General features: G+C 37.2%; 2 protein-coding genes across 5 annotated transcripts in view; both read right to left on the bottom strand.

The window, feature by feature from the left end:
- Nucleotides 1-1,736, bottom strand: part of tmcc2 (transmembrane and coiled-coil domain family 2) — a 39,813-nt gene extending 38,077 nt beyond the window's left edge. The window contains exons 1-2 of one of the 4 annotated variants that reach the window (XM_012965585.2): nucleotides 1,673-1,736; nucleotides 830-1,006 (exon numbers count right to left, since the gene is read on the bottom strand). In XM_012965585.2, the coding sequence (XP_012821039.1) occupies nucleotides 830-940 (111 nt within the window). In that variant the 5' untranslated portion in view covers nucleotides 941-1,006; nucleotides 1,673-1,736. 4 annotated transcript variants of the gene reach the window in all.
- Nucleotides 1,737-10,932: 9,196 nt separating this feature from the next.
- znhit3 (zinc finger, HIT-type containing 3) lies at nucleotides 10,933-16,542 on the bottom strand. Its single transcript, NM_001045581.1, has 5 exons — nucleotides 16,432-16,542; nucleotides 15,534-15,565; nucleotides 14,615-14,692; nucleotides 13,312-13,374; nucleotides 10,933-11,430 (listed from the first exon to the last, which is right to left on the bottom strand). Exons 1-5 carry the CDS (start codon nucleotides 16,503-16,505, stop codon nucleotides 11,240-11,242), a joined length of 438 nt encoding a protein of 145 aa, NP_001039046.1. The 5' UTR covers nucleotides 16,506-16,542; the 3' UTR covers nucleotides 10,933-11,239.
- Nucleotides 16,543-16,943: the final 401 nt, after the last annotated feature.

Here is a 16,943-nt window from a genome sequence, read left to right as displayed (position 1 = left end):
TTTTTACAGCCGCTTAACTGAATATTATATAGATGGCAAACAAGTGAAAAAAAATCTCTAAACTTGATAATGTGGAGATCATATAATATACATTTGTTTAAATGTCTTTCTATCTTAACACAGTTTTCCTTGCAATTATATGTACTGCAACCAGAACAGAAGAAAATGGCATGGAAGAGAAAGAACAGATACCTCACAGAGAACGTAAATGCTGGCTGCACTATTATAGCTGTGGCAGAATGTTCAGTATCATAATTTCCAAGTGACAGAAAGGGGAAATATAAAATATCAGTACCTATGCACACTTTACTAGTGTGAATCAGGAAGTGGAATTTACACTTTAAATACACTGTAGGTATATTCTGGAATGAAATGCTTAAAAAACTGCACTTTGTCTAAACTTGTGGTTCCTGCAGACAGGATGTGCTGAAGACAACCCTGTCAGTCTGAAAGGAATTCTTCACTAACAAACCACAAATTATATGAAAATGTTCTAATGCTAACTCACCTAAATATATATTTTGGACTAAAACTCTCAGCACCCCCTAAAATCCTTGGGAGCAAAGAATCATACAAATTGCAAGTCAACAACACCCGAAGGGCTTCAGAATGGACACAAATGTAGTATGTGAAAAATGTCTAGTGCTAGAAGCAATACCATATAGAACAAAGCCAAAGTGTTATAAATATGGATACATCTCACATGTATGTGTAGATGCGGAATAGATGTAGAGAGTAATTAAAATATTAGGACACTATCCATATACATGCCTACAGCATAAAAATACCATCATGACAATCATTAAGAATTGCAGCATATCATATTTACCTTAAGATCTGGTGGCTTGTTGCGGTTGACGGCTGGAGGACCTTGGCTGACAGCTGTGCCAGCAGATCCCAGATCCCCTTGGGCAGGGCTGTCTGTGCCTCGCACCTCCATGGGAGTGAGTGGTTGGGCATCCTGTGCACCCAGTTCCTCAGGATGTAAGTCGTCTGACTTACTACGCTTCATATTTGAAGGGTGAGGATGGTGGGGTCAAAACAAGGGATAAAGAAGCAGGACAAAGGGATGTGGGTAGATAAGGGTGGGATGGTGGGAAGGATGAGAACAGGTAAAGGGCAAGGGAAGAGGGAGAAGGGTATAAGGTCAAATTAAATTAGCTATCACAAAAATGGCATCATTCACAGATAACCTGCTATACACACACACATGAGCTACACACAGGTATATGACTGTTCCTCACAGTGTTCATTTAACAGGACATCACACACTGTCATCCTGCACATTTCCACTCTCACAGGACACACAGAGCAGATACAAATCCTACATGATGAGCCTAATACCTTGATATACACACGCTACACATCCTACACCCAAACCCAGCACAAAGCGGACATACACCCAAACTCTCACATACGCTTACACACACCCGGGGAGAATCCATGACAAGAGCTAATACCTATGCTTTACAATCAACAAACCAGCGCACAATAATGCACCCTTACTCGGGGCGCGTTCCCACACTCATACTAAGCGCGCGCACGCTACAAGCTCGGCCAGGCAAGGCTGGGAGAGTAAGGTTAGTGAAGGGCCCCTCCTTTAATCCATCCTTCACGACAACCCCCTCCCCAGTCTCCCTGCTCCCCGAGGCCCCGGCATCTACGTCCGTACTTCTCCCTGCAGAGACTGGGGTGACCAAGACTCAACCAACCCGTATAACTGAGGGACGCCGCTTGTAACAAATTGCAAGAGCGGATTTTGACAGTTTGAGCCAATCAGACATCGGGGGACGGACCATTAGCCTTTTCAAGGTGGGTTGCAGCGCGGGGAGCTGTCACAGAAGGTGGTGCTGCAGGGGTTGCAATGTGCTGTGCTGAGAAGTGACCCGCAGACCAGCCCGGCTTTGTAACAATAATGCAATCTAGTGCTTCTGAGTAGGGCAGGACCACGCCTTGCTGCTAGGAGCGTGCAATTGCTAGCTATTCATTTGATAACTTTGTAGCAGCTTGGAGAATGAAGAGACACGTGCGCTGTACAGGATATTCAAGTGCTGTTTGTTACATGAAGGCTTTGACCGTCTATTTATTTTAGATGTTCGACATGAGGGCGCAAACTGTTCTTAAAGTCTTGCAGCCCATTTTGCTTTATATTTTCCCTTCCATTCATCTGTAAAGACATCCATTCATTCATCCATCAATAATAAATATAACAAAAGTAGCCGTCAGCTATTAAAAGTTGGTGTGTGAATTGGCAAGGGCAATAATGTTATACTAGGTCTAGAAACCCATAGCAACCATCATATATTTGCCTTCAAAAAGCAGACCAAAATGTTTACTGGTGCATATTCTGCATCAGATATAACCCACAGTATTTATTCCATAGTTCAGCAGCCATGTTCCTTTATATCTTTCTTACATTTATTTTACCCTAGAAAGCACTGTAAGAAGACATTTTACTGCTTCTTGACCCAACATAGTTATTGTGGTTTGCAAGGTAACATAAACTGCTATCAAGGTAACATAAAGCTCTCGCAAGGTATATTTCTCCTGTTTTAATTTCCTGTTTAACTGTAGCTCTGCATATTACAATTTACAACTCTTTCTTTTGGTATCTTTCAGTTATGTAGGCCCTTGCAGCAACAGAAATGTAGCTGGATATTCTAATTTTCTAAATAATTAAAACAATTATTTATAATTAATGAACTTTTCTGCACTTCAGTGTTCAACAATGCATGGTGATGTTGTGGGACCTGCTTGGTCCCAAATAGGTATATTTGTATTCTGCATTTATTACAAAATTACTCTGCAAATGAACCGTTTTTCTCCTAATTAAATAAATTGCATATGGTCAGTTATTTTTGCATGCATTATAGCATAGACCTAAAGCTGACAAAACATTTTGTATGTTTTAGAGAATATAACCACTAAATTGTAACCTTGGTGTATGCTTTGCATGGATTCATTTGGTCAAATTCTGATTCCAAAATAAGTAAGCGTTGTCAATAAATGAATGATGCATAAGTCAGTAGTGCTTGCTCTGATCCATTGCTCTGCATGCACTTTACACTTGGATTCTAATTACTCAAAACTCTTCTTTTTTTGTGTACATGTCCTACTTAAAATTAATCCCGCTGATGTTGGCCAGTGCTGACTCAGAACCAGGGGATCACACAGGGTTTTGGTAAGGGATTTCCATTATTAATTCAACAAAATTAAAATTTTCTCTGTACACATAAATCTCAGCAGGGGAGAATCAGCCAACCAAGAAAATGCAACCATGCCGGGGTTTATCAGCATATATAAAAAAATCTTGACATGGAAATGGTGGCTTAGCAATTTTAAAAATCATTGAATGCACCTGCAGATAATTGATAGCTGATAAAACATGGGACCAATAAATGTGCACTGATAATTTTCTTGTATATTTGCAGAAATTTGTTTCAGATCAGTAGCACTTTTATATACCTAATTCCTGCAACCCCCTTGTATGCTCTGCCACTGTCAGCCTGTACTGTGATTTCATTGGTGCATCAAAGAGTCAGGCAGAAGCTGATTTTCAATGTTTCTGTCTATGGCTTATCCATATACAGGTATGGGATCCCTTATCCAGGAACCCGTTATCCAGAAAGTTCCAAATTACAGAAAGGCCATCTCCATTTTCTATTTCTTTGTAATAATAAAATAGTACTTGATCCCAACTAACATATAATTAATCCTTATTGGAGGCAAAACAATCCTACGGGGTTTATTTTTGGGGTGATTTTTTTTTATATACAACCACACAACAGACCAATAACTTTTATGTTTATTGTTTTTATGTTTATGAAGCCAGTTGCTTGTTGTTTTCTGTGCATTATACATGGGGCCAAACTGTGAACCTCTGCACAAATACTATGTTCCTTCCCAGACATGCTCATTTGCATATGCAAAGTGACTGACACTGAATTCAGAGTTTGTGCTCTCACTATTATACACAGGATGTGTATGAAACCCCCAGTCTGCTCAGCTGACCTTTGCTTTGGTCAGTGTAATGCAAGTGACAGAGAAAGTTGTTTGTAGGATAGAATTCAAAATGTATTTTGGTTGGAAAAAGCCACAATTATCTTCTGAACTGATATTTTGGGGGATGGAGATATGGTAATATTTGGGAGTCTGTTGTAAACAAGTTATGTCTAAATACTAAGCTAAAGCTTGTTTTTATTGATATCCTGTAATATAATTTGTGTATAATAGGGCAGCACTAGTTTATATGTACCAATATCCATAATACACCTGTGTCTCTGTACCAATGGGATAATTCTTTGGTTCTACCTAGTTCTCTATGGAGGTTGAAGAAAAACTTATATGCACAAGAGCATTGACCAATGAGAATGCTAATTAGATTCCCAGCACTATAACAGCCATTTTGATATTATCTTACATATTCTTATTAGCATATTAGCTTCATTATGTTACACAGGAATCAGACATGGGGATAAAGGGACAGACTTGTTCAGTGCTGGGAAACTGTGCTTATTGCTTCCAATTCAAATTGAAGGAACAAAGAACAGGGAACATAATTTACACAGCTGGGATCTCATTGCAGGAGTATTTTGCATATTAATACAGCCTCTGGCTCTGGAGAGCTGGGAAAAGTTTTATTAAACAATGCAAAAAACTTTAAAACCCACATTACATTACATTACATGGCAACACAGAAACCAGTGCAGTCTGCATATTATGATTCTTATTATTAATCAGCTTCTATGGCAGGTATTACCTGACATGCTGTTTTGATTATTTACTACGATCCCTAAGCTTAGCCTTCCAACAGCAGCCCAGAGCAAACTGAGAATGTGCAAGCCCTAAGTCTTAAAAAGATGGTATAACAAAGTAACAAGATGGCGGCCCCCTCTGGACAACTTTAAAAGCATAAATCATTACTTTAATTAGGCGTCTCAACCTTGTGCATAGTTCATAATGTTTATGTTTATGTTCAGTATACAAAATATAGCATTTCTAATGATTTTCAATTTTAGACTTTAGTTCTCATTTAAGGGATCATATACAAAATTATGTTCTGGAGAAATGGTATTATGAGCAGTAATCAGCATGGCTTTATGACAGACAGGTCATGTCAGACCAATTTAATTGCTTTTTATGATGAGGTAAGTAAGAAGCTGGAGTGGGGGTGCAGTAGATGTGATCTATTTGGATTTTGCCAAAGCATTTTATACTTTTTCCTACAAACGACTGCTTTCTAAACTAAGGTCTGTTGGTCTTATTGAAGTTGTTTGCACATGGATAGGAAACTGGCTACAGGATCAGGTACACAGGGTGGTTGTTAATGGTACATTCTATACTTGGAGTAAGGTTCTCAGTGGGGTCACTCAGGGTTCTGTACTGGGTGCCCTTTTGTTTAACTTGTTCATAAAAGACTTTGGGGGAAGGTATGATGTATTAGTGTTTGCAGATGACACTAAACTCTGCAGCCCAGTCATTTCCATCCAGAAAGTAGCATCCTTGCAGCAGGATCTTAAGATTATAAAGATGATTTCGATTTAGGATTTGAAAGAGTTTTTTATTAGGCATTGTTTGTTAGCCATCTTGCAGTGAGGAAGGATTTTTCCTATCTGAGGCAAATTGGAGATTATTACTATATGTTACTATGTAAATGGAATATTCTGCTCTGCTTTCATTATATATGATAATATTTTTCTGCATTTTTCCACAGACATTGTGTATATATTTTTATACTAGAAACATGGCTGAATGTAATGAATGTACATGAAAATGTAGAAATACAGGGGTAAAATTTGTGCCTCCTGCCTTCTAAGCACACTCTTTTGTTTTTCCCACTGCTCCCTTACAGGAAAAATTAAATACTATAGAATCATCATGAAAAGGTTACTGTAAATGCTTTGGGATTAAAACCTAAATAAGACACCCAACTAAGGATGCACCAATTCAACATTGTGCTTGCACTTTTTGCAGGGATTGTGTTTACCCAAATCCAAGGTGATCAGTTGATCTGAATCCCAACCCATTAGGTAAAGCTCTAAGCAACTAAATATAACAGTATTTTGTTTACAATATATATACAATACATAGCAGATGCTGCTGTATATAGCTGTTTTGACAACATATATAGTGATAAAGAAATCTGCCTAACAGTCTTGGGTATCTGATAAGATTAGAAGATGCATTTACAATGTCCCACAGTGTGTGCAAAATGCAAAAAAAGGGACTTGCCCTTGTGCCCCTTAGTGCTCTTGCGCTCACTGGGGTCAAAAATTACCCCTTAGGTTTATTCTATGCACATGTAGACTCCTAAAGGTGGCCATACACGAGCAGATCCGCTCGCTTGGCGATGTCGCCAAGCGAGCGGATCTTCCCCCGATATCCCCACCTACGGGTGGGCGATATCGGGGAGCATTTAGGTTAAAAAAAAATAATCCGATCGTTTGGCATTATGTGGGCGGCAATGGGGCAGTCGGATCGGGGACCGCAACAACGAGCCGATGCGGTCCCCGATCCGACCAGATTTTCTAACCTGGACGATCGAGATCTGGCCAATTTCAGGCCAGATCTCGGTCGGCCAGGCCGCTCTGCTCTCCCCATACACGGGCCGATTAGCTGCCGAATCGGTCCAAGGGACCGATATCGGCAGCTATAGTTGGCCCGTGTATGGGGACCTTTACTCCAGGTAAGGACAAGTCACCAAGATTACAGCATAGGCATTTATATCCTTTAAATATAAAAACATGTCACACCAAAAGTGAAAATGTTTTAATATCTTATCTTGCCCTTGCATATGTCTCAGGCTCTGAGCCAAGAGGTCTTCTGTTTAGATCTGTTAAGAGGACTCTTACAGCACATACATTTAAAATACACACACACACACACACACACACACACATTTAAGAAAAAACACCACTTACATAAAGTAACCACTTACCTCTAATTAGCTTGGCCTATACAATCTACTATTAATCTATACAATTGTTCATTAAGTAAAAAAAGAAAACATTTTTGTATCAATAAAATTTTAACATAGTACCATAATCAACTCAAAATCTCAATCAAATTTCAATGTGTAAACTGAATCTGCCACCATAAAATGACAGCTGTTCATTTCAAATGATAAAAGTAACCACTTCTGTTATAATTTAGTTATCTCAGATCTTAACCATGCAGCATCCCAATTAGAACTATAGTCCAGTTAGCTCAGATACCTATCCACATTACAGTAATAAATGAAATTAAACATTACACATCGTTGGATTACAGTTAGCTTGACTAAAACTATCAAAGTATCCTATCCATTTAATTCCTATACAGCGTTTGATATAGAGAGATCCTTCAGGATCTCATGTAACTCATCTGTCTACTGCACCAGAGAAGGTTTAAGCAAAGTGGTCCTGTTGCAATACACCAGCTTTCACTTACTGTTTAATATCCATAGCATAGACATCCAGTGAAAACACTAAAAGCTTCCTCTGATTGTAGTAAATTGTACATACTTTTAAGCAGTTTCTGTGGCTAGCAAAATATAATAATTCTCTGGGACAAATATTCAAAAATTGTGACACAGAAAAAATGGAATCCAGAACATTCCCAGGCAAATAACACTGCAGAATGTTTCCATCTGTTTCCCGACATTCATTTTCATCCATGAAAGAACACTAAGGAGCATGCCTTACGATGAAAGTAATGAAAATATTGCAGGGCAAGAATGAGGTTCTTTCTTTTGTCTCTATGGAGACAACATGGCCAATGTACATGGCAAAAAGCAGATTGCATGGGGTCCAGCACATCTATGCAGGTGAAGACAGTAATATGAAGACAAAATCTTCCAGGAGTTTAAAGTCTAGCACTAAAAGAGAAACAGGGTGATAGGAAAACATTATGAGTCAAGAATAGGCCTTTAACAGGTTTGTTTCATTAACTAGATATTAAAACCTAGAAAACAGTTGAATATAAGTAAAAATATAAGTAAATTGTTAGGACAGGATTTCTGTGAAATGTCAGACACGGTCACATATGATCAAATGAAATGAAGAATGAGGCTTAGGAAGAGCAGGGTAGTTGATGTCTGCAGGGATGACGCATCTCTACTGTATATGAACAAAAGATTAAATAAAAGGATAGAACAAGAAGGGAATAAGGGTTTTAAAGCAGTGCTTACAGCTGGAAAAAATATATTGATCATAGCCCAATGTTTGTCTTCTGATACACCAAACTAGCTTAGTATTTCACTAAGTTCATTTCTTGAGTTTAGCAATGAGCTAGGTTCACAATTTAACATACAACTTATAAGAGAATATATTGATTTGCATGTTTCCTTATCCCTTTAAGAACTTTTAACATTTCAGAGATATGGCATCAGAAAACCATTACTACTAAAAAGTTGCAGCGGACACTGAGAATGTAGGAGGAGTTCCCATGGCAATGCCCACACTTTGTAATTATTCTGTAGCTTGATGACTCTGATGTCACACAGTGTAAGGTGAAAAAAAAGGACAGATAAAATAGTAAGTAATCATGTTGTCATTTGGATATTTTTGATGAGACTTTATATTAATACCAACTCTTTGAATAATAAGCTGAAACCTGCTTGTATAATATACAAAATGTTTTAGCAGAAAATGAAAGTTCATTTCATACAATATAAAAAATAAGTAGCAGTCTTGCTGGAAAGAATCTGTCCCTCTCAGAAGACACACAGCACCACACTTGGGCAGACTAATTCAGTATAAGTAAATGCAAGATAAACTCATAGGCCTCTGTAGAATCCATGTGCTCTCTCAAAAGCCGCAGCACCTCAGTCCCAAGTCTTTAGGGCAGTTAAGTGTTAAGCCGTGAAGTTATGGAATGCCCTTCTAGTGATGTTGTAATGGCAGATTCTGTTAAAGCCTGGAGGGGCCTGGATGAGTTCTTGAACAGGCATAGTATCCAGGCTATTGTGATACTAATATCTATAGTTAGTATTGATGTTGGTATATATAGTTTATGTATGTGAGTGTATAGATAGGCCAGTATAGGTTTGTGTGTGCTGTGTTTACTTGGAAGAACTGAACATGATGGACTCTGGTCTTTTTTTCAACCCTATGTAACTATATACTAAAAGTTAACTTAAAGTGAACCCTTTAAGTTTTGTTTATCCTTCAAGCCCCTTAAAGGTAAGCATAGAAATGGCATGGAGTTGGCTTATTCACATTAGCTTTTGGCCCCTTTTAGTCAGATCCCCCTGTAAATTCGACCATACACGAATATAATCGTACTAAATGTAGTTTCTTACTAATTTCGGGCCCAGTTATCATCCCGATAATTTTCATACCATGGCGATCAGTCGACTGGACAAGTTAAAAAATTCCAATCAGATAACAATAAAATCTGTATTTTGTATATAACGATTTCTTTGGGGGACCTACAATGCATATTGCACTTTCGTACAATTGGCGTCTGCCCACCATTTCATGTTCAGAACATCCTCCAATTTGTTATTTTTAGAACTTTATCCTACAATTTCATTCTGAATGTTAGATTTAGATTGTTGCATTTAAACATCAAAATCAATATTCGAAAGTTCGTTGTAATGTGTATGGCCACGTTTACCCTGTTAGTTATACTCTAGTTTACAATATATGAGCAGTTTTCCAGACATGAACACACAGAAATTTTATTGTTATGTAATGTTATTTCATAATGTATGGGATTTTTGTAGTCACTGCAGACCCTAAAATGACTGTATGCATAGAAGGGCAGTGATGTTGCAGTCAGTAAAAATGGTGGCCACAATGGAAGGAGAATATGTGGTAATTTAAGTAAAATAATTTAGCAGAGCATAAAACATTCAAAGAAAAAAAAAAAAGTGGTGTTTTAGGAAAGGGGCATTAGAACTATTAAAAACCAACCCAATTAAAATAGATATTCGCCACCCCCACAAAGCTCAAAAAAATGTATAAAAACACAAAGGACACATGCTGGCGTTGCGACAATGACTTAGGAAACCACCTTCACATATGGTATACATGCCCCCAACTGCAAGCATACTGGCATAAGATTCTAGAAACCATAACATACATAACCAAGTTTACAATTAAAAAAGACGAAATCTCTACCATACTACTAAACCTAATTCCCAAGAAAAACTGTGTAATACCTGACATACTTACCCAACACCTACTGAATGCAGCAAGAACCCTTATCCCTAGACACTGGAAAGCCAAAGAACCCCCCACATTCCTAGAGTGGGTATACCTAGTTGAAGAAGTTAGAAAACTCGAGGAGATAACCTTCACACTCCAAAACAACAGCACAATATATAAGAGAGTGTGGCAACCCTGGCTAACATTTATCAACAACTTTCATACACAAACCCGTTGACATAAGACCCTATAGAACCACTACTCTACAAACCAACAAGTCCCTGTTGACATGTTTTATTTTTTATATGCTTTTTCTCAAATGTGTTTAAAATTAAAAGTAAAAACTGTGTGTTACTCCTGACCTCACAACCTGTTTGTAAATGCAGACCATTTCAAATGTCCTTACCCTAATCCCTTCTTTTTTCTGTACCCCATTTTCTCTGAAAAATCAAAAAATAAAGAATATTTTAAAAAAAAAATAGATATTCGCCTTTTGAAAGTTCTAGGGACTTTGCAAAAGAAGAACTTTAATCAATTTAAAAAAAGATGCTTCTTTTAATTAAAATAATATGCTTACTCAGTGACACCCTCCTTCAGAGGGATAGAACATGTTGATGAGGCAGCAAGTAAAGCTAAACAATATTAAGGAAGCATTTTTTTTTTTTTTTTTACAAACTATTATAATATATTCTGCTTGTAGCTTAACGTTTTTTATATTGATCTATAGGAATGGAAACTGAACACATTAAAATGCATGGAATTACCATGCATGGCCAAATTATAATCCGGTAAATAAATACACTTTTTTTTATCACTTTTGTAATCTTATAATGGTAGATTCCCTGTAAGCTTTACAGACAAACAAAGAGCAAACAAAGTGACATTTTGGGTGCAAATAAATTGAGAGGTATTTCTGCAGTAATTAAAATCTTTTACCGTCAATACCAATCCTAACAGAACACTGAACAGTAGAATAATTTGTATTATTTGGTTTCTTCCACAAATATTTAACTAAATGATGCTTATATTCCTTTATATAAAAAGTGAATGCAACAAAAATCCATGCTCCTTTCCAATTTTCAGTTACACCGAAGTCCCTTCTGCTGCCCTCAGTCCGGGAATTTATTTTCTTTCTCTTCAGGTTCTATAATGCTGAGGCATCTGTCCGCAAATTCAACAAACAATGGTTCTTGCATATATTTCTTCACTGTATCCTCTCGTTCTTCCGCCTGATCAAGCTTGATCAGAAGTTCTCGGAGATGCGGATTTAAAAGCAAATGCTTCAATTTTTCAGATTCTCCTGTATGCAACAAAGTGGCATTAACAAATGGAATTATTCCATATTTTAATGCAAAATTAAAATGGATATTGAAGGGGGGGGGGGGAAATTTCCCCATTGCCATAGAAAAGGCTTAAAGTACAATTAAAAGTGCCAATTTACCATTTTACATAGGGTTCAAAATCTTAATATTAAGATATTATCCTGTTTGTGGAAGACCATACACACTATGGTCTGAATTAATTTTGTGGGCACATCCTCATTGTACCACACTTAATTAAATTTGTTTAGTGGATAGCACAACAACTTTTTCTGTTCTAGCTTTTATATAAAGAGCAATAATTTGAAAGTTTTAACCATTGAAAGCAAGTTGCAGGTAAACGTACACCCTATAAATTCCTTATCCAGACACCAATTATCAACAAAGATCCTAATTATCGCAAGGCTATTACCCACAGTCCATTTTAAAAAAATAATTTTAATCTTTAAAAAGAATTTCCCTTTTCACTGTAACAAAAATACGTTGTACTTGATTCTAACTATAGACTATGTGAAATCCTATTGGGTTTATTTAATGTTAAAATTATTTTTAGCAGACAAGGTATGGTGATCTAAATAATGGAAAAATCCCTCATCCCGGAAAGCTCCAAGTCCCAAGTATTCCTGATATTGGATCCTATACATGTAGTCGAATTATTAATAAATGGGATGATTCAAGTGACTGTAGGACAGGACAGATTAAAGGAATACTGTCATGGGAAAACTTTTCTCATTTGGTTTTTTAAAAGAATTTTTTTTTTATTTTTTTTAATATTTAATTGTTACATTTTACTAGCTATGTTCTTAATTTCTCAGGGTGCTACACCCATGTGACTTGTGCTCTGATAAACCAGTCAATCTTTACTACAGCACTGGAGTGACAGCCAATCAGAAAACTATGTGAATGTAACAAGATTGCAGCTACCCAACACCTGTATTACTAAAAGCACTCAACACTAAATAAGTCTAGCTTGTGACTCCTCCAGTCCATTTCCTACAGTTACATGGAAGTAGGACACAATAGGTTATCTGAAAGCAGTTCTTATGTGTAGCACTGGCTCCTGAAAGCTCAGAATCAGGCACAATACACATCAATATTAAAACTAAAAAAAATACATTTGTGGTTCAAGATTAACATTGTAAACAGAATAAAAAGTAGACATAAAAATAATGACAGAACCCCTTTAAGGATGACAGTTGGGCAGCTTGGATATATTGCAATGAAAAAAATTCCTATTTTGTTTAAAGGAGCGACCATTTTTAGTAGCTTTTGCACAAAATGTCAGTGTGCTAATTATATACACACACATATGCGTGTGTGTGTATAAATGCATACGATTTCTTGTCTTTGCCATTTAAAGAAGGCCCTCATTTTGGAGCTTTCGGGGGCAATAGGTTTCCAGATAACTGATCTAAAACCTGTATTAAACAAGATAATCCAGTGATCCAGAGAGCTAGTTGTTAGGCTAATGTCACACAAGGCATAGTCTTGACATTTTTCCTGTGTTCTGATGTGCTTTGCTCAGCTGTGTTTCTATACTGATTGGCAAAGAGGATATTGGTAAGGAAATACAAAACCATGCATTTTTTATGCCAATATGCACTCTGTGCGTCTGCATACAGAATACAATGTGCCTGTCAGTGCAGAGACATGGTGAAGCAGAGGGAGGAGCATTGAGTTCTCTATGTCTGCAGAGATAATGTAGATGGAGCTGTGCCTCATGTGACATAGCCCGAGCTATGTGGGAGTCAAAAAAACAATTGCTGGCCATTATTGTTTTTTGTTTCATTAGAAAAAATGTAGAAGGATGCAAGCAAAAACTGTCCTGCTCCTATGCAGTACATATATGCAGAAAATCTTACCAAGGAGCTTTAGCTTGTGCTGAGGAACTCTATCAGATTCATTATCTTCATCAATCAAATCATCTATTAACAAAAAAAAAAAAAAAGAAGAAAGGAATGCAAGAGTAACAAGATTTTTTGTAAATAAATGATAATCAGCTTCACAGTTAAGCACAGAGGAAGTGGTAATAAATGCTGATGCCCTATCCACTGTCTTATGGCTAATAGTGTCCAAGCTCACTAGCTCAAACAAAGGGGATGCAGATATCTGAATAAAAGGCATATCTTTCCAGAATGTTTTATAAGTCAGAAGCAATGTAAGGAATAACGGGGACAGTACTAAGAAATACAAGTGTAAGAATTAGTGGCTCATCACCTGTGTAAAGTGGGAGGGGCGGAGAGTAGGATTTGTGTTCAAAAACTAGGAACCAGGTGAGTGAGTATGCTTCTTTTTTATTTAGTTTACCAGTGGACCAGTATCTACTCTGGTTTAAGAAGAATGAACTTTAAAGAAGAAAGAAAGGTAAAAACTAAGTAAGCTTTATCGGAAAAGCCTATGTAAATACAGCCATAAGCACTCACAGAAACGCTGCACTGAGTTCTCTGTCAAAAGATTTGTTATGTCTGTTTTCCTCTGCCAGAGACATGCAGCTCTCTCCTCTCTCTCTCTACCCTCTCCTGCTCCCCCTCCCTCAAGAAAGCTAAGAACTCCCTCTCCCCCCTTAGGAATCTGGATCTGAGCCAATCAGCTGGAAGCTTCCTCATAGTCTTACAAACTGAGCATGTACACTGGTCTGGGTCTCTATGCAGGAGCGAGGCATTATGGGAACTTTCTTTACACAGCTCAGCGTTTTTTCTTCCTGTTTGGCTTCTGATCATCTGAACAGGTGAAATATGGGGAGACTTAAGGGCACTATTGAGACAACTGAAGGTATGCCTGCAGCTTGAGATTAACTCTTTATTAGCCTTTCCTTCTCCTTTAAAAGTTGCTTGTTACAAAAAGTAACAAGAAACAGGATAGGTCTGGAACCCAAAAAGAAAAGAATCCAGCCTACCCGTAAATATCTCATCAATAAAAAGATGCAAGACACAAAAATTGGTTACCAAGTTTATTTTATGAAACCATGCTGTAATACAATCCTTTTAATATACTGTATCTCTGTATATATTGTAAATATTGTAATAAAAGTTTTAAAACTTGGGAAAAAAAAAGTTGCTTGTTACATATTCTCTGTAAAATTGATAAAGTATTGTGTTTTGTGTAAAATACTGCTGTGCATCAAGTAGGTATCATAGTGGATTTGCACAATATATACGCACATACCTTCTCTAGGCAGCAATTTCTCTCCTCTGTCAATCTGTGTTATAGTATCAGCTGGGGTTGATTTCAGAGTACATTCCTCTAAAGAAATAAAAACATTATTGTAGTTTGACAACTTTGATAAGATCGTTTTATATTTATGTTGGAAGACAGTGATAACTGCTTCAGTTAGCAACCAATGAAGAAATAAATATTTACATTACATTGGCATAGAACTACAGAAGGGTAGTCAGGTTAGGACAGAACTGACTTTTATGTAACCAACTTTAAGAAAGTCATGGGAACAATAGAAATCCTGTTAGCTGCTGATCATACTTTTGTAGAGTGGCACTTCATATGAACATATGTCCATTTATGTACAGCACCGCTCCCACTAAATAGGGACACTTACAAGAAACATTATGTAAAGCTGTTTGAAAAATCTCTGCCTACCCACATGTTATGTGCACAAATCATTTTTCATTAGTATCTCTAGTTATAGTGGAAAATTGGGACATGGAGACCATAAATGTACTGTCCATTTCTTCCCTTACAATTTAATACAATGGGTCTCATTTACAAATGTAAAAAAGATGCAAACTCCATATTTATTATTATTTAACTATACCCCACAGTATGGGGGCCACACATACATGTGGAGGCAATGAACTACTGCGGGGGGCGGGGGAGGCACACATACATGTGGAGGCAATGATCTACTGCAGGGGGGAGGGTATTTGCTGTTTAGGCTAGTGCCACATGGATCAGATTCTCAGCTTGCAGATAAATGTGGCACTTTTAACAAACAAAGTAAAAAAGTAGCCACATGAATATATACTTAAAGATTTTAAGTGCAGAGAACTTTTTCTATATCTTTACACACAATGGACAATTAAATAGACAATTAAATGGTACAATAACTGGCAAAATCCAATATATTTACCTTTATGCCTCTTGCAACAGGACACAGAACAACTGTAACAAGAATTAAAAACAAACACAATAAACATACAGACTAGTACTATTCTAAAAAGGACCAAATATGCAATATTTATTTAAAAAAATAGTGTGTGGCTATGCAAAACTAAAAGTGATCAATTAAAGGGGAACTGCAGCTTCTGAATCAAAATTTCTTAAAGAGCCCCACACAACACAGAGACCCCTAATATGCCTTTAACTGTAATATGTTCCTTCAAAAAGTATGAACAAATAACATTTTTTATGCTGAAATCCAGCTGCAAACAGTTCTTCTCTGTCTGCATCATTTGAAATTGTCAGGGAAGGAGGGCCTAAAACACTGATGTTACAAATTGTAACAACTTCTCTACGGCTTACAGACAGCATGCAAGTACTACATAACCCACAATGCATTTTACTGTTCTGTCTCTTTCCTAATTGGCATCGCGTGTACAGGCAAAAGTGGGATTTGGAGGATGCAGGCTGAGGACAGTCAACTACTGTTACATTTTATTTGAGCCAAGTGAGCAGGAGAACAGGGGCCGGGGATTAAAAATCATGAAAAGGCTGCATATTTTTTTCAATTCAAGTATTTTGCAAAGTTGCTTGAAACTGTGTTTACTTTTCAAAAAAAAGTTGTGTTTGGGTGGGAAAAATGTACATAAAACAATAAAATAGTCATTTTCAGTAACTCCTGTGGTTGTCATGTAAAGACTTTTTTATTGTAAATAATATTCATACAGCTCTGGCTGAAAGGCTAATAATGCAATGTTTACAGGATGGGAGTAATGATCACCACAAAACACCTATACATTTTAAAAACAAAATGCCCATCTATAGGAGCTAACGCCGCCACAACACTAAGCAGGCGAATGGGAACTTACTATCTTGCTCTGCAGCCAGGACATCGGTACTTCGGCGTCACAGAATAACACACACAGCATGGCTTCAGAGGCATTGCTGTTGCTTGAGTGCAACAGAACGCAGGATCCCGGAACTTGTCCTCCACGTTAGATACTCAAACGTAGCGTCAAGTCCGGAGGAAGTCGTATTCCTGATCATGTGACCAAAATATAGGCGGGGCAACGTAATGTTACTTTGGGCTCAGATTACGTTTCTTGTTAAGGGATTTTCTGTAGCAGAGCGGTATAGCCTAGAAAAAAGTATTTATCAGTGGAGAAAAATTGGCTAATTCACCGTGACGATGAAAAGAAAAGTGTTCATCACTTCTCACCTCTCTGCCAGCTCCACATGAGTACCTAGGTTTTATTTTCCTACCCCCTGTTAATGGTGATTTTATGTTTTTTTAATATATATATATATATATATACACACACATATATATATATATATACACACACACATATATATACACACACATATATATATATATATA

This window comes from Xenopus tropicalis, chromosome 2 (genome assembly GCF_000004195.4).
Source record: "Xenopus tropicalis strain Nigerian chromosome 2, UCB_Xtro_10.0, whole genome shotgun sequence".
NCBI lineage: Eukaryota > Metazoa > Chordata > Amphibia > Anura > Pipidae > Xenopus > Xenopus tropicalis.
The sequence above is the reverse complement of the archived record's forward strand: the minus strand, read 5'-3'. Positions and strand labels throughout refer to the sequence as shown.